The sequence below is a fragment of the Aricia agestis genome, chromosome 20, assembly GCF_905147365.1.
Source record: "Aricia agestis chromosome 20, ilAriAges1.1, whole genome shotgun sequence".
Lineage (NCBI taxonomy): Eukaryota > Metazoa > Arthropoda > Insecta > Lepidoptera > Lycaenidae > Aricia > Aricia agestis.
The window spans coordinates 8032369-8056429 of record NC_056425.1 but is presented as its reverse complement, the minus strand read 5'-3'; the positions used below and the strand labels follow the sequence as shown (position 1 = coordinate 8056429).

The 24061-nt window shown below is 36.0% G+C and overlaps 2 protein-coding genes across 2 annotated transcripts in view; one reads left to right on the top strand and one right to left on the bottom strand.

Moving 5' to 3' along the window:
* Window positions 1-11902, top strand: part of LOC121737422 — a 53823-nt gene extending 41921 nt beyond the window's left edge. The window contains exons 2-9 of the mRNA XM_042129099.1: window positions 6077-6204; window positions 6866-7009; window positions 7262-7372; window positions 7795-7928; window positions 8228-8396; window positions 8647-9065; window positions 9152-9373; window positions 9452-11902. Coding sequence (XP_041985033.1) covers window positions 6108-6204; window positions 6866-7009; window positions 7262-7372; window positions 7795-7928; window positions 8228-8396; window positions 8647-9065; window positions 9152-9373; window positions 9452-11902 — 3747 coding nt within the window. The 5' untranslated portion in view covers window positions 6077-6107. The remainder of the gene's footprint in view (window positions 1-6076; window positions 6205-6865; window positions 7010-7261; window positions 7373-7794; window positions 7929-8227; window positions 8397-8646; window positions 9066-9151; window positions 9374-9451) is intronic.
* A 4510-nt stretch (window positions 11903-16412) lies between these two features.
* Window positions 16413-21078, bottom strand: LOC121737355. The gene is made up of 5 exons (XM_042129022.1): window positions 20362-21078; window positions 19481-19578; window positions 19052-19374; window positions 17761-18007; window positions 16413-17211 (listed from the first exon to the last, which is right to left on the bottom strand). The coding sequence occupies exons 1-5, from the start codon at window positions 21013-21015 to the stop codon at window positions 16815-16817; spliced, it is 1719 nt and encodes a 572-aa protein (XP_041984956.1). The 5' UTR covers window positions 21016-21078; the 3' UTR covers window positions 16413-16814.
* Between the last annotated feature and the right edge of the window lie 2983 nt (window positions 21079-24061).

Below are 24061 nucleotides of genomic sequence, written 5' to 3'. Positions count from 1 at the left end.
TGGAAAAACGGGGGAAATTATTTGAAAGTGCCTATCTCACGAACTACTAAAGCATTTTTTCTGTTATTTGGATTAGATAAGAAGTAGACCACGTAAAGGACCATAGGCTTTTTTGTGGACAAATTTTTCTGTGAAAATATCTAATTTACGCGGGCGTAGCCGCGCGGAACGTCTAGTATTAAATAATTCTCAATTCGATTGACATTAATTTATTTAGGTACTATTTATCGAAAAATCCACAGCCGAACATACAACCTCCTTCTAATTAGGAAGTTGGTTAAAAAGTGTAGTTTACATTAAAATTAATTTTATGATACTAACATTTTCAATGAATTTCGTTTAAGAAATTACAATATCGCACATTTTAGTATTTATAAAGTTTTACCTTTACACAACCATCCATCGCTATTCACCTGCTTTTGGACTGGGGAGGTTTTAGTTCCTAAATATGTCACCTTTTTCTTTTCATCGTATTAGTTAGGCTTAGGGCCAGCGGCTTATTAAGGACACATCATTATTGAGAAAGTTTTGTCCTTCAAGAGAGACCTGCTGTCAAAAATCTGTTTTACGAGACTAGTACAGCTTTATGACAGCTGGACAGGACCACTCCTATACTGTTGAGTCTATGTGACGTTTTGTTGCTGGATAGTCCGTCTCAAGACTGCTGATTCTAAGTTATTTTTAGACATTTTATAAACTGCCTAGATGTAATTTAAACCGTAACACACGTACTAAGAAGCAGCTATACATGTAAATAATAGCTGACGATTAACCAGTCGAACCGGCTTCTTACTGTTACTATTACTTAATTGTTTGAAAATTATAAATCTGCTTTAATCACAGCCTCCATTTCTAAGAAATTCCATTTTCCCTCATTCCTAGGAAGGAAAATAATTCTCACTGTAGATAAGTAGGTACAGTGATTTGATATTTTTTTTAAATTAAAATATTTACTTTTGAAATCAATATAACTTAGTTCTTTTATTGAAGGCTAGCAGGTTTAAATATAACCAAGTATAAGTATAAGAATCATATTAATATGAACATAATTATAAAGGGTGTAAATTAATATGGATATACTCCATCACTATATAGAAAGACATTTACATTCTATAGTATAACTAATAATTAATTATTATTCATACATTTGACCTGTCGTATACAATTTTTTAACGTTTCCTAGAATACATTGTACAACTGTAACTTCTGTGTACCCCAGTGTAGGTCTTTTTATTACTAAGGTGTCTGCATACTTATTACTTATACCTTGATGATATATTTAATTGAACGGTAGCTGGATCATCTCTCTCAGCACACGCCGGTCTAACAGCTGGCGCCTTTCCAACATAGGGTTGACACTTATTAGTTTTTTACTCAATGTAGTTACAATAAAAATACGCGTAAATTGAATAGCATTAATCTTCAGGTAAGCAGACCAAGTTAAAATGCTTTAAATTTCAAGTAAGTAGTCAAAAACTAATATATGTACATGACAATATAATATAATATGTAGACTTACATTTATACACAATATGCACATCGTAGGATACACAGCTTACATGCCAACACTTTTTACTATTTAACTTATTACTTTTTATTAAGTAATTAAATGTGAATTTTGCCAAAAGTGTCAGTTAATTCTAATTAAAAAAAGATCGAATTAAAAAACCTTATCCATTTTGGATGTCGGTTAATAAAGTAGCGAATAAAGGATGTGTATTGCAGATATTATCGGTATCTACCTCTATAAAAAATTGTGGTTATTTCATTTGCGTACAAACACTGTGACACGAGAATTTTATTAAGATGTAATAAAAATGTTAGAAATCATTAATATAAAGCGACAGCCCTGAATGATGCCGCGCTTGAATACTAACATTAACTCATGCTCTATATTATTTCGTTCAGAAATTGAAACGTACACACGTAGAGACATAATGTTGTTTATAATATAGAGATCAGTAAAATGTAAAAGCTTTTCTGAGGTGGAGAGCGATGTATAATTATGTAGACGGTACTCTATTTCCGAAAACTTTATGAAAACCTTACTTACTTAAGATCTTTTCTAAAAAACTGTTTTCAAAAAACTTTATATGTACTATTTCCGCCTACATTATAAATGCGAAAGTGTAACTTTTTTTTATTTTAAAAGAAATTTGCTATGGACCTACTTTTAGTCCCGACTAGAACATAAAATAAGAAATGACAAAATAATATTATGACCCATTTATTAAAAATCCGAATCTATGACAACACTTTGAATCCCCATTCAAAAGTCTCTGTCTAATAAACACGTTTTTGTATCTGAATAGCTTTGACCACACTGTGCCTTTTTCTGTTCGTCAAGGGCATGCGTTATAGCGCAGACAACAGCGAACATGAGACATGCCCGCGACGCATGCCCTCTGACCGTTACCAAAACTTTCGCTTTGTTACTAAAAATGACAGTTGGCGTCGCGTTTGTTGACGCATTCAATTATTGAATGCGCCAAAAAGTTGAATAAAATAAGATGACGGCAATTGAAGACGAAAGCGCATAGTGTGGACATAGCTAATAAACATTTCTAAGGCGACTTGTTTACATTAGAAGGTATTCTCATCAGACGAAATAGGCTCCGAAGGTAATTTTACACCACAGACCGCTTCCTAACGCATCGATAGACGAATGGATGAGCCTAAGTTAAACTTTGAACAATAGACTATCCTCTTTACTGACGGAGGGTTAGTTTAGATTTTACGAACTATTGTTTTAAGCAAATAATGAATTCGCTCTGGAAAATTAACAAATCGTATTTTAGGGTTTACTGTTAGACTTTGCGTTTCCTGGGTAATTTTTACCAATTACCCGACTAGACTACGTAAGCGATATTATTTTTACCCGTGATATTAATAAGAATTTATCTGGAAGAAGTTAGACTCGTTAATTACAACAAAATCAACATTTTATGCGCTACGACATCAAACAAGAATACAAAATAGACAGTCAAGAACATTGCTATCTCTTTCGTCATGACCGCCGCACTCAGGGAGTTTAATGTTTACTTAACTTTAATTTAATGAGAATTTGACATTAACTTCATACATTTTCTGTCAAATGCTCATTAACTTAACGATAATTAATCATCTTATTTATCTCTCTGATCTTGTCTACGCGCATACGTCTACTCCAGCCTTTCCCAAAGTGGGGGTAATGTAATCATCTTATTTATCTCTCTGATCTTGTCTACGCGCATACGTCTACTCCAGCCTTTCCCAAAGATAACGCCCCCCTTTGGGCGCTGATTGCTGAAGGTGTGGGACCCAGAAAAAAATGGGGGTGTTTCATAGAGACTTGAGGGGTGATTTATCTCATCTGGATGCATTTTAAATTTAAACAATGAGAGCGCAAAAACATAATTTGTTCTCAAAATGGACAGCTGTAGACAAAATAAGTTTGGGAACTCCTGGTCTAGTCCCACGCACACAAACACCGTGCCGAAGACTGCCGAACTGAAACAACGTTCGACGACCCGACGTGTTAGGTTTATTTTCGTTACGGAATTTCTTAATTCGGTTTTCGTGCTCAAAGCCCGCGATAAAAACAATAGCAACAAATAGCTTAAAAACCGATAATATTATTACGTAAATTAACTTGTGAGGTCCGCGTGGTATACAGACCTCACCGTAGAACATTGTCACCTCATTTACTGCTGTTTGTTCCTCGAGTCAACACTGCCACTGCCACGCGGACACAGCAAACAGCTGAACATACATATTGATTGATAGACCAGTTGGGTGGTACAGTTGGAGGGAATGAGATTGCTTGGGATTACACGGATATGCGAAGCAACTTAAGAAGTTACTTAAAACTGAACTTTATAAACATATTAAAATCTTCTTTTTTTGGAAGTCGGTCGATAAATTAAATGTAACAACTAACAAGTTTTATTCCTGTGACTTAGTTTGAAATAATTATGATTATTTTTCCGACCCAAATATCGACCAATAGAATTGCACCATTCGACGTCACGTGGTACAACCTACATGGTATTATACTGATAATTTTTTGAAAATTTTCTCTGGTAGTTGCTATATATAAAAGACAAACACGTCAAACTGACAGGTTGAATTCAATTGTGTCTCATGGTGCAATTATATTGGCCGACATTTGGGACGGAAAAATAATCCCCCGAATACCACACGAGCTTCAAAATTATCTGGCATTTCCCTCAAGGTTCCCTGCAAACAAATGAAGGAGTCAAGTTTTTCAGGTTAAAAAATCACGAGCGCGAAGCGCGAGTGATTTTTCCTGAAAAACTTGACGACGACGACGACTTTATCGGGAAATACCCGATAATTTTGAAGCTCTTGTGGTATTATAAGTAAGCCGCCCCGCGCTGCAGAAGCACCTTTGAGCTTCGCATTTTTCATACAAGTTTTTTTAGTGTGCGATATTGCTCATAAAATTTATATGAAAAATGCGGCCCGCCCCGCTGCGCCTCACAATGTGCGCGAGGATTTAGGGTTAAGCTGTTAGTTAAGCTGTATAGGTAAATACCATAAAAACCTCTATGGTACTATTAGGCAAAATGCGATATTTATTCAAATAATAAATATATGTAAGGTAGCAAACAGACACACTGGCATACTTTTTTATTTTTTATGGATTTTATTGGACTACGTCATGATAACTAAGTTCTAGATATCAGGTCTAGTGAAAAATCGGCACATTTTCTTGATTCCCAGTCATAATCTAATAATGTGAACTAAGTGAAATCGAACAGTAACAATGAGCCGGCTTTCACTGCTGTAATTGCTTCAGACAATCTGTCAGCCCTATCATTTTATTGTTTTGAAAACAAAATGCTAATGATAACACCCATAAAAATAGCATGGAGGCAATCCAGTAGTTATCTTTGTCCGTAAAGTCTACTGGATCAAACAATTATTGGGGCTTTTAAAATATCTTTATATTGTTCGACATGATGTTAGAAATCCATACTTAATATTATAAATGCGAAAGTGTGTCTGTCTGTCTATCACCTCTTCACGCCCAAACCGCTGAACCGATTTTGCTGAAATTTGATATGGAGGCAGTTCGAGTCCCGGGAAAGGACATAGGATACTTTTGATCCCAAAAAATGTAAGACTCCCGCGCGATAAACGCATTTTGGCGCAACGGAGTTGCGGGCGTCATCTAGGATCAATATTAAGAAAATCAGGACGAGTTAGAGTCAGGGCCTGTAGACAAGTGGCAAAGCGCTAACGCTAGCGCTAACGCTAGCGCTACAAAATGTATGCGATTTGACATAAGTCATCGCTTCGCTAGCGAATACTAATGTCAAATCCATACATTTTGTAGCGTTAGCGCTAGCGTTAGCGTTCGAGTTAGCGTTTTGCCACTTGTCTACGGGGGCAGTTCAGACCACAACGCGACGCGTAGAGCATTTCTAAATTTGTATGGATTTGACAGATTTCAATTGCGTCAGACGTCTTGCGAATCTGTCAAATCCATACTAATTTAGAAATGCATCTACGCGTCGCGTTGCGGTCTGAATCAACCCTTAGCTGTTAGATGGTAGCTTCCACTCAGTGCCGGTTTTAGCACTAACAGCGCCCTGGGCGAGTATTTTTCGGCGCCCCGGGTGCTGGTATTGCTGAAAAAATTGGCGCCCCTGTTGCCCTCAGCACCCCCTTTTTATCTGGCACCCTGGGCGGTTGCCCAGCGTCGCCCCACCCTTACACCGCTACTGCTTCCACTTATCACAGGTATCCGTCCAAATAGCTAAGTATAAGGTTCAGCGGATCGTCCGTTACAGCGACAACACCTAATTTGTAAAAAAAACATTGACACCATAAATTATTATAAATCGTCCTTGTTTGTCGAATTCGTATACGAAAAAATAAGAACACCATAAAGTAAGATAGTGAACAAAAATATTTTTTAAGGCAAGTCGTTGTAGCCCTGACGTCACTGCGATCCATGAGGATCTATTGTGACTATAATATATTAACATGGACGAATTATACATTTCTCTATGGTATTAATTAGGTACTTGCCTATTTTCCTTCTTAACGATGCTTTTCATTGTTCCAGTGAGGTAGTATAGCGATGGTGCGGCGCGCAGATGGCGGGCGTCGCGCTGCTGGTGCTGCTGCCGCTGGCAGCCGCCGGCCTGGCTGACCTCTCGCGCAGGGACAACGGGGACGTCTTCACTCTCTACGGTAAGCAGGGGGAAGCGTGTGGCAGCGGGCGTTAGCGTGAGGCAGCGGGCGTAAGCGTTTGGCAGCAGGTGTAAGCGTGAGCCAGCAGGGGCAAGGGTTAGGCAGCGGGCGTAAGCGTGAGATATCAGGCGTAAGGCAGCAGGTGTAAGCGTGAGACAGCAGAGGCAAGAGTGAGGCAGTAGTTATAAGCGTAAGGCAGCAGGCGTAAGCGTAAGGCGTATGGCAAATAAGCGGGTATATAAGAGCAGATGCGAAGGCATAAATAAGCTGATGAACACGCATAAGAGCGGGAAGATGTCAGCAACAATCTTACAGGCATATCCAAGAATACATAATATTATGAGCAAGGCTAAGAAAATTAATTTCTAGGCATATCCTTCTGGATACTTTACATTGAGCATTAAAAAAAGACTGTAATGTTTTTCTTCATAGCTTAGTATAAAATAAGAGCTTCAGCGCAGTCTTAAGACTTTGCTATACCAAGCACATGAAAATACACACACTAAAACAAATATTTTAAATTTCAGTCTGCCTAAAAATTTTCGGGTCTTAACTTTCAGGGGAGCGCTCTTTCTAAGCAGCACTAAGATTTACATAAGCTATTGGTCACTAATTAGTAAAGTTATGAAACAGGCTTCTTCATATATTTGCAACATTCCAGGCGACAAATGCGGCCCCTCGCAGTGTTCGGAGCATGGCGCGGGCACTGTTGGCCCCAGCAGCCCCGACCGCTGCTCGTGCGCGTGCCCCCAACGCGCCCCCCTGTTCCGGGAGGATCGAGAACTGTGCGTTGATGATTTGCCAGGTACGTATCATGCGTATATTCTCTACACTCATAAGGCTCCTTAACAGCTTAAAAAATTTGTAAAACCTGCTGATGATATTTTTTGAACTAGGAAAGTTGCTACCATAGAAGGGGATGCTTATATTACACAGACTCACCCTAATTATTATTGATAGCACCAGTATTTTTAAATCCTCTAAGGATACGTGATTGATCCATTTGATTTTCTTTATAGCCTAGAAACCTAAGTAAAGCTATTGAAATCGTTTGCAGAATGTTCGCTAGCGATTTTCGGCAGCGGGGGCAGCGTGCAGAGAATACCTTTTGTCTACTTACCGCTGAAAGGCCAAATCATACACCCGTCTAAAGACATCGTCTTCCCAAGTAAGTAACAAATTAATATACTTTACTAAGGGCCTGTTTCGCCACTTTCTGATAAAGTGCCGAATAGACTATTCACAGCTTTTTTGACAAATTCTCCAATTCTCCATCTGTCAAGTTAACTGGTGGATAGTCTATTCGTCACTTATCAGGAAGGAGTGAAACAGGACCTAAGTAAAGTAAATTTTTATAACTGGGCAGGTTTAAAAGTAGTACTTTAACGTTTACTTAAATTTGCTATGAAGTAATTTCCAGGCGTTTTTTTTAAAGTGCTGGATAGGCTATCCACAACTTAATTGGACAGATAGAGTATTGGGCATCTGTTAAATAAGTTGTGGATAGCCTATCCAGCACCTTATCAACAAGTGGTGAAATAGGCCCTTAAGATGACGTAATCAGAAAATAATTACTTGAATTTTTTCCAGACGTGAAAACTCCAATATGTGCTGTATCTGGCGCGCAGTTTCTGACCAGGAAGGGTTTCCTGGACCTACGTAACACACTCGATGCCGATGTCCCGTTTGCTCTGTTTCGTGATGAAGGCCGAACTTTCCTACAAGTAAGTCTGGTCATATCTATCCTAACCATGAAGACACTCACAGAACTTTAAAATGCCAATTCAATTTGTTTGACTAGTGTCGTTGTTTTGGGTAATAATAAGGCAGTTGATAATCCAAATTAAGTATAACTTATCGTACACAGCCCGATAGAAACTATCGAACTCTTGCGTTAAAAGACAAAAAAAAAACATAAGAATAAAACAGGTGCTTTCTTCGCTATATCGATTTGCATTTTGGACTACTGACGAAAAACCTTCTATCGGACTAAGCGTTGATCAGACTTATAACCAAATTCCAGTGGACAGGCGAAGACGACGTCAGGTCCCGCATGTCAGGCCGCGTCATGGTGGTGCGACTGCTGTGTCGCGATGTGTCGGCCATGCCCACCTCGCCTCTCGACCTAAGGGGTGTGTTCACCCCATGCGTCGCCTTCAGGGTGCAGGGAGCCCCACCACGACATATTAATAGTGAGTTGAATGTTCCTTTGGTTACAATGCTATGTTATTTTAGGATCGATTGTCATGTTTAGTGATTGACGTAACAAAGAGGGGGACTTTTTATAGGAAGAGCAAATGAAGATAGCTCCAAAATATAACCCAACAGACCTTCATGGCTATATTACCACATAAAATGCTATTCTTGTTTTATTGGATGTCATAGAATCTATCGATATATAGATCGTGGATGTTTTACTAACAGAAACATACCTTATTTCAGATATAACAGAAGTTCAGTTTACTCCAAACGCACAAACTTCTGTAGCCAGCTCTTCAGGATTGTCAGTGGCAGAATACGTAGCTATTGGAATCAGTTCCCTCCTACTAGGTCTAATATATGTTGCATCTGTATTTCTCTATTTGCACATCAAAAAACGCCGTCAAGCTGTAACAGAAGCGAACAATAAAAGGATTCTAAAGAACCTAAAAGGCAATGGAGGATCTCCCATCACGGAAAGAGATATTATAAGGATCACGAATGAGAGAGCCATTTTGCCTAACAGTATGGGACAGGACGATGGAGTCATTAAAAAGAATCCTCTGTTAACGGTAGGACGTCATTTGTACGATAGAAATGTTTCAAGTGATTTATCTGATTGCGACGATAATGGGGAGAGAAGCGATGGGCAAGGATTTCAGGTACGATTTTTATTTTGAACAAATATTGTAAGTAACATATAAAGAAATACGAGTATAATAGTGTTAGCAATGAAATTTTATTTTAGAACTCAACTATATCTGCAATCATACATCAGCGAGCCGATGAAGGAAGAAATATCGATAACAACGAATACAACCACCGCGAAGAACCGAATATCGAACGACTGCCCGATGAGCACGTATCTATTGTGGAAACAATAGACGAAAGAGAAATAGCTAGACCAGTGGGTACTACGAGAAGAAAACTATATTTCAATCCAGCATATTTTGAACCACATTTAATGGCCGTAAGTAAATTTTATGATAAAAGCGTAGGTACATTAATTGTATTTTAGCATTAAATAGGTAAAAATTAACGGTTTCAGGACCCTCCAGCTGCAGCGTTAGAATTCCTGTCAAAAATCAGAGAAGTGATTGCAATCGCTAAACAAAAGATGGCAGCGAAGCGTTTTCAACCGATCTTGAATGAAATACCAGAAGAAGAAACATACCCGTCGTACGAAAACAGCATTGACTACTACCATAGGGTGGATAGTCAACGTAGTGGAAGTATTGTTAGTCTCAAACGAGAAAACAGTCGGAGGAAATCCGTCAATTGTTTGGGTTGTCCCGGCTGCCAATCCAATAACAATAACGAAATTCAAAATGTGGCTCCTATCAATCACGTAGCTTGCAATAACTGTAGACGCTCTAAAGGTGAATTGCAGCAAAGTATACGAAAATGGCTTGAAAATATTCCCCAAGAAAAACAACCTCCATCGTGCTTTGAAAATATTAATACGACCAATCAAAGCACATTGGCTTCATCGCTACTTTCTCTGCCACTAACAGTAAACAATTATAAAGCACAAGACTCGAATAGTGACACTTATAATTCTTTGAGCGATTTCGTTTTGCCAAAGAGACCTCGATCAGCTAATTCAGAACCAATAAGCAATTATAATATGCCACCAGAATTTAATACAAACAAAACGAATAACTTAAGCCGATGCCATACAGTTTCACACGTCAATGAAAATAAGAATATTATTCATCATGATTGTAGAGGTGGCAGTCTAAGAAATATCCATGATGTAAATAGATATAAAAACAATAGAACGTTTATGAAAAACAAAAACACCTTGCCCGATATGGTAAATGAGGCTATAGAGTTAGAAACAAAAACATCATATAATCTGAGTAGCTCTGATGATGAAAGACTATGTAAGGAAAATAATATTGTTAATGATTACGAAACAGATAGTTTGGAGCGAACGTCTCATAGAAAAGTTAAGGGCATAGCTAGCGATGTAACCGAATTATCGTCATCCCAAGCAAGCCCGAGCTTGAGTACTGCATTACCACTGGAAGAAGAACTAACGATACGAAATGACATTTACAAGGTGAACTGCAGCAGTAATAGTAACACGCCATCGCCAGACAATAACATACTAATAGAACACGATCATTACGAATCTATAGAAGCAATAAAGTCTAAATTCCAAAAGAATACAAACAATATATCCAGTTTGATAAAGAAGAACGCTGATTACAATTTGGTAAGCGAAGTGTACGTCAATAATAATTATAACTTCGGCAGCGCACCAACATCTCCCAGTGGTTCTGAATGTTCTATGGGAAGTAGAAAGTTTGTTGCACTCAATAACTCTGAAGAAACGACAGGACCTTTAACCATAGAAGTAAAGGACCCGCCTGAAAATTACATCAAAATTCACGAATCCGATGGATTTGAGCCGGACACTTTGGATCGGAAATATTCGAAGCAGAAAGATCTACTTCACCAGAATATATCCAATCAAATAGAATCCTATAGCTGTGAAGAAGGCAAGCCTAAGCAACGCTTTCAACTGATGAGTAGCGGTACATTTTCTATTAAAAATATGAACGGCGATTCTGGAAATACCTGTAAAAGCCTTGACATAGACCAGAAATATTCCAAATTCTTCCATAATGCTGCTTTATACAGTGGATCTAAGTCACTAGAAAATACAGCCGATGACGATTGGGAAGACACATTCGACTGGACATCAGAAGAAGGTAGAATATTGACTTTAGAACTGAGACACTCTAAAAGACAACGTCAGTGCACGCCACCCACAATCAAACAGATGAAGAACTTACCACGTCCTGACGTCCTCCCACCGCTACCTCCTGTTGAATTAGGTTCGATATACGAAAAACCCATCAGTCCACCTAGAAGAGTTGAAAGAGGTGACTTTGGAGTGACCAAAATAAGCCCTGGCTCTAAACCTCACGGAGAAGCAAAAGATAATTTAAATTCGCTGACGTCTCCGTACAGTTCCTTGCAAGCATACTCTATGCCTTCGTCGCAGGGTATTTCAGGACCATCCTCTCGATCTGAATATGACGAAAACGACATAATCAATTGTTACGATAACGAAATAGAGAAAGAAGAACCAGGTGACTGCGATGGTGCGAAGGAACAGGTATACGACATGGCGTTTTCGAATAGAATAAACACTAACACATTCGTAAAGGGCGTAAAAATTGACACAAGAAATAGGTTCAGACGAAAAAAGGGGCTGAGCATTGAAGATTCGGGTTACCTTAGCAGCGATTCTACGAGTTCGAAACAAACGAACCCAAAGAATTTCCAGAAGAAAATAGTTGTGGCAAAAGTAGTTAGTTGCAGTGAGAGTGAGGACACTGAAAATGAAGCGAGGAGTGAAAGTGGTGCTGAAAGTGTAGAGACACATTCTGTATATTTCGACAGTAAATATAAAGACAAGAAAAGTGATGACAACTTTAGTACTCGTGTTAAAAGTGTTAGAGACAAAAGAAAAGTAAATACCTAGTTGTAATATTATAATAATAGATATTATTTTTGTGCAATAAAAGTGCAATATGTATTGAATAGATAAATATATTGTAAAATAGAGTCACTATAGTGACAATAAACTAAAAATTGTAATCTTAATTATCTTATTCATGATGGTGCAAGAATTTGATAAAGAAAAGGTTTTTAGAAAAACGCAAAAATTTAGCTCGACTACTTATTAAGAATAGTTAAAAAATATATGAAAATATAATAGTAACTTAGTATATAACAATATAGATATTTTATTACTTGTTTGACACAAAGTGTATTTAGGTATGGTGATGACTGATGACGTAATCAAAATACTTATCCTAGCTTTAGTCCAAAACAATTATAATGTTATTAGTAGTGTAAAATTTTATTTATGTATAGATTTAACGAAAAGGAGAATTTTTAATATCATTTATTTACACCCAAAGAGTGAAAAATAGGTTTTAGAAAATCTAAAAATTTATTTTTTTAAGTTTTTTGTATACATGGTGTAACATAACATAAGTAAGTACGAAAATACCTTAGGGTGTGTATGTGCCCCTTCCATAGAGTTCAATGTGAAATAACAGCGTTATTATAAGATTAGAAGAAAATTAAAAAAAGTTTGTCTTCAACACTGGCACTACTATCACTATGAACTCTAAAAAAAGGGCTTGAAGTATGAACACATAAACATTAAACACCCTAAAGTATTATCACCTAGTTTTGTTACACCCTGTAACAAAACTAAGTGATATAATCACTAATGTTATTTTTTTATGGACAGAGTTACGAATTCTAATACTCACAGGTCGATAGACTGAACTTTAAATAAACCATAAAGTTAATATACCTAGCGGAATAGAGAAACAAACGCCTGAGCACGCGAGATGTCACTATCAGTAACACTGCGTGGTAAAAAGAGACGTGTGATACATGACAGTAGCAGTCTTTTTTGACGTCCAGTCGGCACGTGCCGCACGTTGACAATTTAATCTCATAGAAATCACGTTCAATCATGCTTGTGTAAGTGTATACATACACATATTTTTACACACAGATGAAACCAATTTCGGTTACGTTTGACAGCACGAGATTGTTGCTCTATCCCCCTAGGTATAATAACTTTATGAAATAAACATAATGACTGTAGGGACATTTTTCTCTAGGGTCTGATTCACAATGCGTGATTTGTCTCAAAGAGAACTTTCATGCGCTACAGCCAATAAATGCGTGCCGCGTCTAGCGTTGACCAATAACAGTGGTAAGTTTCGAATACGAGTCGAAAGGCATTGTGAATCACCCCATTGATTGATAAATAATTTAAAATATACAAGGTGTAAAAAACTAAGTGATAATACTTTTAGGCTATGTATGGGTCTAGGCTGTATTGAGTTCACTGTGAAAGTAGCAGCGCTGAAAGAGTAACTTTTTTTAAACTTTTGCATGGCAAATCACAAAAAAAATTTAATTCAGCGCTGCTACTCTCACAGTGAACTCTATATGAGGCACACAAACACATCCTAAAGAATTATCACTTAGTTTTGTTACAACCTGTATAAATTATAAAATAATTATAGTTAATAACATAGGAAAATTTACTAGGTTAATAAGTAGTAAAATATGGCCGGTCGTGCAATGCAATAATAGATTTAAGTAAACTTTAACTAGATGCTTACTCCCTTACTAATAAAAATATTTATTATTTACGCATTCATAATCCAGGGTCAGATTATTACTAATTAATATCCTATTTATTATTACTAATTAAGATCCTATTCCAACTCAAGCTGCACTGTTATTCCATGAGCTAGAGGCTGCTTGGAAGAAATCCCTTCATAGCGATAAAGCTTTGCAGTGCTCAATGCTCGTGCTGAGTTCATGTAACTTCTTTTATTATGTTTGTATATTTTGAGCACAATAAAGCATATTCATTCGTTTATTCCAGGCCCCTTAGACAAAGTCCCTTTCGTTAAGAGGATACACCAAGGGCTAGAGAAATTGAAAATAGGTATTTTAAAATGTATTGCTGTCTCGCCAATCTCAAGTCTCCCACCGCAGAGCGCAATAGAGACAACACGGCAAAAGTTCTAATAAAAGAACAGAAAATCATCGATTCGTTGTCCGCTGATTTCTTCTCCAAAACTTAACCGATTTAAGTACTTTTTTCATTAAGAATTAAAGCAAGGATTGAGCTGTGTTCCTTTGTTTTAATTTTTTGTATATTCTTGCCAGTATTGTTTTCTGGGTGTTTGAACACGGAGGAAAATCTGGCCATTTCACACATATTCATATCCTTTTTTATTAAGGCGGGGATTAATCTCAATCCAAAACGATAACCTTGCACACAACCAAAGACCAAGCGTATACGCATCGCAATAAGATTCATTGTGTATTCATATTGTATAGATTAAGTTATTTACATTGTAAATTTTATTTTTTTAAAAGACAAATTTTCCACTTTTTTACTAAAAAGTGGCCCCGTGCGAGTTTCTTACGCCGGTTCTTCTCGCCGGGTTAGTTCCCGAACCGGTGGTAGGCAACATGTAGTTCAACATTCTGAAAATATTTGATTCAAATTTATTCAGAAATAAAACAATTTTTATTTATTTTATTTATTTATTTTAGCTTAGAATAAAACTGTTCTTGCATAAAGCGGATCTTGTCTATTTTTCATGTTTTTTTAAATATCTTTCGAAATAAACATTAAGAAACAAAATTGTTCGGTTAAAGAAGTTTTAATATAGATTTACTAACATTTGATTCAAATAAAATGTATAATTATCCTAGTTAATACTTATATTTCGATGAAATAGATTTTTATCGGAGGTGAGTTTGTAAATTAATTACAGCCAAAGTATTACGTTTTATTAAAATGTTTATGGTTTAAGGTATTTTAAATATTGTGCTTTATATCTCATATTTTTTAACACTTCGTTATTATATTGGAACTAGGTAAACCGGGAGTCACGGAATAACAAATTGGGGTTTATCCTCGCCTTAACTAAATTATGAAAAAAAAACATAGGGACATTGTATTAGTGGCCATAGATATTCAGAAAAAAAATCATAAGTCTACCGGCATTATCCAGGGAAGAAACAGGGGACAACGTTTGTATGGAAAGACGGCGGTGTGGAGTCCTCTTAAAAACGATGATGAAATTCGTTATCAAAATGTACCTATGCGGTTTGACATAAGTCATCGCTAAATGACATTTTGCTTGGGGAGACTCGGGAGACTAATGTCAAATCCCATACATTTTGATAACGAATATCGTCATCGTTTTTAACGAAAGGGACTTTTTCTAAGGGGAGGTCTGCTGTCTTTATCTGTCACGTGACTTTTCCAATGTGCCAGACAGAGACAAGTAGAACTTGTAGTTGTTCACAGTTTAAATATTTTTATTTTTAGGGGGGTTTAGGTTTTTAGTATTAGATTTTTTTTACTTATATTTGAAAGCATGTCAAATTGTCAATATATTGAACGGAGTCAGGCGGCATAAATGAGCTTCCTAGTACCTGACTGGAAGTGCTCCAGAGAGGTAAATACCTCTCTGTACGTAGAGCGCTGTATAAATATGTTGGGAATAAGCAATCAAAATTTAGATTAAGAATCACTAGAGCTTAAAAAAATACCTATTAAAATTGAAAGCTATAGTATAAGTAATTAAAAATGTATAAAATTTATTTCAATTTAATGTTTTACAACAAAAGTTTTATATTTTTAATTTATAATGTAAGTAGGTAGTTAATATAATATAATATTGTATTAATAAAATTGATTATTCTCAACATTACAGGGACTTACGGTTGTGGGTAGAACTAAGTAGTTATTAAATAGAGCCTGATTAGGAAAATAGAAAACCACATTTAAAAATACAAAATTTTATTTGAGATTCAACCAATATTTTTTGCTGTGGCAACATTATGAAGTTGTAGCATTTCGTGGTGCTGCCACGTTTAAAAATTAAGTTTATAATAGGTTTCTTATTTTCCTAATCAGGTTATAATAATGCTGACTAATGGTGCTAAATGACAGGAAAATCGGGTATATACCATAGAATTAATGTAACACTAGTAAATAAACTAGATGAATGCCTTGTTTCTAATGTTTTTTTGACAGAAGTTCATTTATTCAACAGAATGCTGATTGTTAATATTTGACGTTACCCAATCAAAAGCCCTAGTACAAACGGCGGAGTAATCGTTGAACATACAAAAAAAATATATATATCCACAGCCGAACATATAACCTCCTTCTTTTTGGAAGTCGGATAAAAAGGTAAAACTTCAGCTTAAAAATACCTCAGAAACTGGGCAAAAGTAAATTAATTTTAAGCCTAAATTATTGTTATTTCTATTTATGACTTGCTGCTCAATTTTTTTTATTGTTTTAAAATATGCTTTCTTTACAGCCAGTATTCTGGATCAATCTTGAATTTCTCAAAATAAAAATTATGATTTTTAAAAAAGTATTTTATTTGTACTTACATAATATTATCACAGAATGTCCCTTAATATGCAATTTTCTCAGTCGGAAGAGTCAATATGTTATGAGTAATTCAAAATTATTTTAAGACAAAAGAACCTTTAAATAATATATTATCTTGATCGACACAAAAGTGCTTGTAATATAAAAGATTTTTATATTATTGCTGAAAAGGCAATTGCCTCGTGTTCTGAGATTGTGACGGATTCTGCATCGCGCTATAACAACTTCGTAAGCAGATTCGACAGCTAAAATCTTTCTAGTGGGCTTCCCTGACCAAGCATACCACCTCGTTTGGTCGGATAATCTTCCTTTGCGGCCTCAGCGAATATTCCCACAATATAAAATATAATATTGAGATGATATTTACAACTGGTAGATCGTAGCGAATAATGAGTTACAATTCAAGCTCAAAAAACTGCTTTTGTTATTACAATTCCATATCTTCACATTCATTATCGTTTTTAATTTTATTAAGTCCATCAATACCTTTTTCAGTGCTTTCTAATATCTTTCTTCTGAATTCCAAAAACTTTTCTTTGCCTAGAGCGACAATATCTATTTCTCTTCCGACTCTTGCTTGAACTAGAGGGTTCTTATTTTCATTCATTTTGACTAGGCACTCATCGAAATATTCTTTCATTATTTCTGTTTGATTTATAATGGATTTTGAGAGTTCTTCTGTGTTTATATCCTCTAAATTATCTGCTATTTCTGCGGGATCATCTTCAAGTGGTGACATCTTAATGTCTTTCGTTAAAACGATTATTCTGTGTGGAACAGCGTCATAGATGTAGTGTACGAGAGCTAATATTTGAGATGGTGATCTGGAATCATAACACAAGAGTCTTAAAAATAGGCTGTAAAAAGTCAGAATAATTAATATTTAATAATAATTAGTGCTATGTATTTAAACGAGCAATTCTTGTATATATATAATTGGAATCTTGGAATCGGCTTCAACGATTTTCATGAAATTTAGTATATAGGGGGTTTCGGGGGCGATAAATCGATCTAGCTACGAATCATTTTTAGAAAATGTCATTTTATTCACGTCACGAATGCGCTGCGAAACGCGAAACAGCGGCGAACCGATTTACTGTCTCATCCGCCACACGGCAATGCGTTATATGGCATCTCGCTCTATTCCTGTTTCGCAGATATTTCGCTTCCATGTACAAGAGGCGTTAACATTGAAAAAAAAATGAAATCAAAATTAAAACTATTTTTTAAAGTTTATAGTAAGTAATTGTCTTAATATATTATATTTAGAAGATGTCACTTTTTACATAAAATACTTTTGCAATTTACAGGTAATAAATCAAGTTTAGAACCACCTAAAATATATTTCTAGAAAGTTTAAATTATAAGCATACCTTGTGTAGACATCAATATCAAAACTATTATGATGACATTTTTTTAAGTGAATCATTACTCCATGTAGAGGGTGAAAGGGTGACAGTTTGTGTATGGCAACATTCTCAAAAAGTTCTTCCATTTTCAAATGAGTACAAAATATTTTGTGCAGTGTTACCAGGTCTTCGGAATTACCGGGTAGATTAAGAAGATTTAAATTATTTTTTTCGCTTGATGATAACACACATAGAAGAGTTATTCGGTCATCTGAAAACACATTTAAAGCCATAAAGGATTTTGTTTCTAATAATAATCGAATTTAGCTCTTTTGTCTGGCATATTGAAATGTTATACAATCAACAAGGAATAGAACTCATCAAAAACCCTCAGACACCCAGTGTCCAGACACCAGACTAATGCCTGGTCATCCAGTAGATTGTTTGTTTGGTAAGAAAAAGAATGTATATCCCTAAAGGGCAATACAGAGGGCATTTAGGTTTATTTCATTTATATTATTTAATATCAATTATACAATAATTTATATATCCCATTATAAATGCATAAATTTAAAAATGAATATTTATCATTATCTATTGTAAAAAGCAATACATATTGATTTTTAATTGAAATTGAATGATTGCAATAAGGGAGATCGCAGACGACAGACTTTTTGTGCGATCGAGTCTGCGGCGCCCATACAGTCGGCATGGCGCGGGCGCGGCCATGCGGACTGTATGGGCGCCGCAGACAAAAAGTCTGTCGTCTGCGATCTACATAAGGGGGGGTATTACATTATCATTTATAGTGGATCATTTCTATGATTATATATAGGATCCAATATATATGATCATTTGATCATATTTGCATATTACATTATCATATTTCATTGATCCCATTTTACGTCATATGTGGTTTCAATAGCCAATGGAGAGCGCTAACGCTGACAGGTATTGACGTCAGGGTTACTAGATCTCAGAGAATTCGATTTGTCAAAAGACATCGACTTTTTTTAATATGGCTTGTTTTGTGCTATTTCAGCAAGATTATCCAAGTATATAATTAGAAAAATAATTACATTACATTATTTAAAACATTAACGAACAAGAAAATAAAAACTCTTTTTTTTATTAAATAACTGGCAACACCTATTTCTATGACCGTATTGGATCCAATCTCTCAGCAAATGTCAAAAATCTATGATAAAGGAAGAAATGAATCTTATGTCTATAATACATTATCCAATATCATTGACTCAATGATCTCGGATCCAATATATATGATAATCTAATATCCCCCTAAGGAATATCTAACCATTATTCCTCGCCAAAATATCAAAATTCTCTCCCAAAATGTCTGTTGCAGAGATATGAACTTTATCAAATGGCAATAAGAAGCATTTTCCGCTTTTAGAGTATGATATTACAATCTCAAAGTTGACTTTTGAATTTGCACAATTTTGTAACTCCTCTAAATCTATTACAGCTACCACGCATGCTGAGTTATTTGGTTTCACAGTTCTTTCTGTCATTTCTTTCCAATAGGGTGGCTTATGAATTTCTTCGAAAAGTTTTGTTTTGTATTTTATTGTCTTCTTCGATGTGTTGTGTAGAATTATACTTACATCTTCTAATGGTCTGAAATAAAAATATTAATTATAAATCTTCTAGTTATTTACTGTTTTAAAACAAAAATAAAAATAATTACTACATATACTATAATATGAAATAATAATATTCTTACACAGAATTTTTATTGAGAATGTTAATCATAATTATAATCTTTTTATTACATAATTTTACTTCTGGATGCTGGGCGTCAATTTGTAATAAATTGGCTACCTGGAATATAAATAGCATAAAATATATTAATCATGATGGAAATGCAATTTACACCAGTACTTATATTCTGAGATGGAGGGAAAGAAGAGATGAAGAGAGAAGAGAATGAACATTATATAATGAATATTTGATGGATTTGGATCTCAAGTCAAATTATTATTGCAGCCTATAAAGTTAATATACCTAGCGGAATAGAGAAACAAAGACCTGAGCAAGCGAAATGTCACTATCAGTAACACTGCGTGGTAAAAAGAGATGTGTGATACATGACAGCAGAACCAATCTTTTTCATCTGTTTGACGTCCAGTCAGCACTTATCGGCACATTGTTAATTTAGAAAGATGCTTGTGTATGTGTATACGTAAATAATTTTTTACACACAGACGTAAATCAATTTCAGTTTCGTTTTGACAGCTCGAGATTGTTGCTCTATTCTGCTAGTGGATATAGATGGTTCCGTGGATTCCTGAAAATATATTGTTTTCGCGGTCAAATTCGACCGCTTGAGAGTTGAAGCATTAACTTTATGTTGCAGCCAGAGATTATTGTCAGAAGAGCAACTTTGACATACAATTTACTTTGTTATTCCCTTACGGCCATTCCCAATATTTGATTTATCTCTGGTCTTGCCCTATTAGAGATAGGAATAGCTCACATTAGACATTAGAGACATATTTTATGTCAATTCAATGTTAGCTGCGATTGGTCGTATGTCAAACCAGAGATAGATTGAATATTCTGAACGGCCGTTAGAAGCTTGAGATATCTGTAGAAAATACTTACATCCTTAACTTTTAGGGAAGTGTGTAAATCTTTTGCGATTGTATCATACATGTGGAATATTGCCTGCTGCCTTAAATTTATTAATTGTTTGTGCTTGTCCTCGTTAAATTTAACACAGTACTGAGCTTCTGACAATTTTCTTCTCAATTGTACTAGTAGAGGGAGGGTATCTTGCGAATGTGATTGACTTTCGGATATTAACAGTTGCTCCTCTAAATTCTCGAAATTATTGTCAAAAACCAGAGGCACTCCGTCATCACTTTTTATTATTTTGAGACATGGTCGGCCCTTACCATCTTTGTCATCAAGAGAGAAGCTACTAACATTGTCAATCTCGTGTCGTACCACAATTCTTTCTTTCCGCGACAGCAAAAAAATCTTATCATCTGCTCGCACTAAATAAAATAAATCACAGTTTTTATTCCTCAAAACTTTGATGTCCATTATTTCAGCTTTCTGTAGGGCGTAACTTTGTACTACTTCTCGTTTATAAAACTCGATTATTTCTCCTCTTTGTGTGTATACAATTACTTCTATTAATTTATTATCGCTAGGATGTTTATCGTACAAATCAAAACACTTGGTTTCATTGTAAACATAAACCGGGATCAACTTCAGAAGATCCTTACGAATATTACTGGGAAGTTGCTCCATGTTCACTGTATATGTACGATAACTATTTTGTTTAGATTTTAGTACCTATGTAGATTTGATTATTTTATTTTCATTTGTGGCATTAAAATCTTAATTATTGAGAGCAAAGAGAATATAATCACTACGTTTTATTGAGAGAGAAATTCTAGATAATTTCAAAATAAAATCATAACATTATCTTCTTTGTCTTCCTTTTTGAATTGCTTGACAACATGACAGTGTCACTCTGACATTGTGACGAGTAGTTTTTTATTTTTAAATGCAATAATATGCCTTGAAATTATTATATTCGGGCAAGACTGAACAACCAAAAAAAAAACAAAATGAAACTGCACGCAACAATTAACAGCTATCAGCACAAGATGTAAGAGAAATTCGTAACGTTGGATTTTATTTCTGTTTTTAGGGGACCGGCTGGACCCAGATTCCAGGCTCGAGATTTGGAAGCGAATAGCGACAATGGATGAGGGCTGAGGAGTGAGGACTAAAGTCCCAACTCCCAATACTCAAGTCTTAACCCAACACCACCTGATTCTACACTCACAAGAGCTATACTCAGAAGACTGCACAAGTAGGTGCTCAAGTCACTCAAAGCCTTGGTTACACAATATACCTATCGATACGTCTTGTACTATTATAATAAAATATTCTATTCTGTGCTATCGAGTAGAGTGGCGAGACCACAGATTTTAGATATTTTTCTGTTCTGAGGGCGAGACAATGCTCTTGGCCTATTATAATATAGTCTGTTTGAAGTGTCTCGCCACCTTCTCGCCACTTTATTTGGTAGACGACGTGCGTCGTGCATAAGAATGGGGCGGCAAAATTGACTTATTTCCATGATCCATGCACCTACTCCCCAAGTTTGAGAATGTTACCTCCAACCTACTTCAGATTTTATAGTGGAAATATTTAAGTATTTTACTTAAATATTCGAATCTATTTAATTAGTTAAGTTGTCCGATAACAATTTTTATATTTTTTATTTTTATTTTAGTATCCCCCAACAAAACTACCTCTGAATGTACCTATAGATCGGGCCCTGGCTGGGAGGTGTAAACTTATATACACATTACTGTATTAGTTGCTATAAGTACCTAGTTATTACAAGATACTTAATAATTTCGACTGTGGCTCAATTGGTTGAGTGTGTGGCAGCTCAAGCCGGGAATCGCGGGTTCGAATCCCGCCGACGGAACAAAAAATTTTCAATGTTCCTGGTTCATGCGTATTATTACCGCGATCGTGGGAATCGCAGACACAATAGATTTTCAATTGTTATGCGATAGCCGGTTGCCGCTTGGGGATTGATGGGTTAAATATGTATAATATCATGTACCTAATAAAAACCTTAATTATATTATGTAGGTAAGTATAGTATAAAAGTATTAAATATAATTGCGTTGTCTGGTACCTGTAACACAAGTCCTTCAGGTACTTAGCACGGGGCCAGACTGACGTGGTGTGAAGCGTCCATAGATTATTATCATTATTATTAATTATAATAATTGAACAAATGCACCTGTTATTTTCCAGTATCGCCAAAGGATCTTAGAATTCTGCGCAGACAATTTAATATTATTAATAAACAAATTGAATCAATTTTTAGTATAATGACCCAAATATTATTATGTTAATCATCTGTAGTATCTATACGGTGCTCTCACGTGAACAATTACGTAAAGCAATAATAGCGGATCATTACCGTTCGGCTCCAAAAGAATTATTCAACTGGAACGGCCATTTTAAATGACCTGACGCAAGCGTAATGAATTTGTCATTTCCGCAATTATACTGAAACCCATGGGCGTACCGGGGGGGGGCAGGGGGGGCAGCCGCTCCCCCCTGGATCATGTTGACGTCCCTACTAAGTATATTATATAGTACTTTCATCTATAAAAATTAAAAATAATAAAACGAATTTTGCCATTTGTTTGCAATACAATATTTTTTTTATTCTTTATAAACACCTAGCTTATAAAAAATCTGATTTGCCCCCCCCCTGGCCCAGAATCTGCGTAATTTGCCCCCCCCCCCCCCCCCCCCCCCCCCCCCCTGGCCCAGAACCTGGGTACGCCCATGTTGACACCTATAGGTAATTTACCTGTTATGATCTACTATCAGTTCAGAATTATTTTACCTTTGAAATAAATAAGGAAACGAGCAGATCGAACGTCCCATGATAAGCTAATTCTGCCATGAGCGATCGCAACAATAAACACGTCGATCCTCATACCCAGTGGCGAAATTATATTTTTATGAGCATAGGCCACTTTATTTCCGCCGCCCTACGTACGAAACCCAGCTCCGGATCTAGGGGGGGGGCAAGCCGGGGTCTGTGCCCCGGGCGGCAAATTCATACTTCACGGACCAATGGACAACTCATCATTGACCACGTAATAAAATATATTATAATAGCACAAGTACAGCAATTTCATGGCCATATCAACTTGACCGGTACCTGAGCGCGGACTGCGGAGTGAGACGTGCTGCACGAATAAAACATTATATTTTATTATTCGCGAGGCGCGTAGGCATAGTTCAAAATACGCGCCCGGCTCTCGCACGCTTTTAAACCCTACCCTGATAATTATATTGTAAACTAGCTGTTGCGCGCTATAAACTGAAGTCCGCGTGGACTTCAGCGCGATGTCAACAAAATTGGTGTCAAATGCTTTTATAAAAAAACCCTGGTACCAATTAAATCAATACAGTATAAGTCCAGTGTGCACACAATAAGTATTTCATTTTTTTATATTAAACTTTATATTTTATGCCAAATTTTAAAGCTTATTTAGCCCCCCAATTACACAACTTTACCCATAAACTATTTATCATTGATAGGTTTAAGGTTATGTCACTGCACAGATAAAGTAATGAGTTATTTAATACCTACCGTAGAATAGATGAACAATCGAAAAAAATCGAAACTTAGATGGAAGATGATACCACCTCTTATAGAAAGACTTTTGAGCAAGCGTCAGCGCGATGTAGAAGACGCACGGCGCCATCTATTATGAATTTTTGGAACTAACTTAATTTGAAC

What these genes read in the sequence shown, in the direction of transcription:
- LOC121737355 (XM_042129022.1), bottom strand. Translation starts at nt 21,015, where the DNA reads ATGGAGCAACTTCCCAGTAATATTCGTAAGGATCTTCTGAAGTTGATC. An exon ending in ATTCTCAATAAAAATTCTGT is followed by an intron (nt 19,375 to 19,480) that starts GTAAGAATATTA and finishes TTTTTATTTCAG; the next exon opens with ACCATTAGAAGATGTAAGTA. An exon ending in GATATTGATGTCTACACAAG is followed by an intron (nt 17,212 to 17,760) that starts GTATGCTTATAA and finishes TTATGATTCCAG; the next exon opens with ATCACCATCTCAAATATTAG.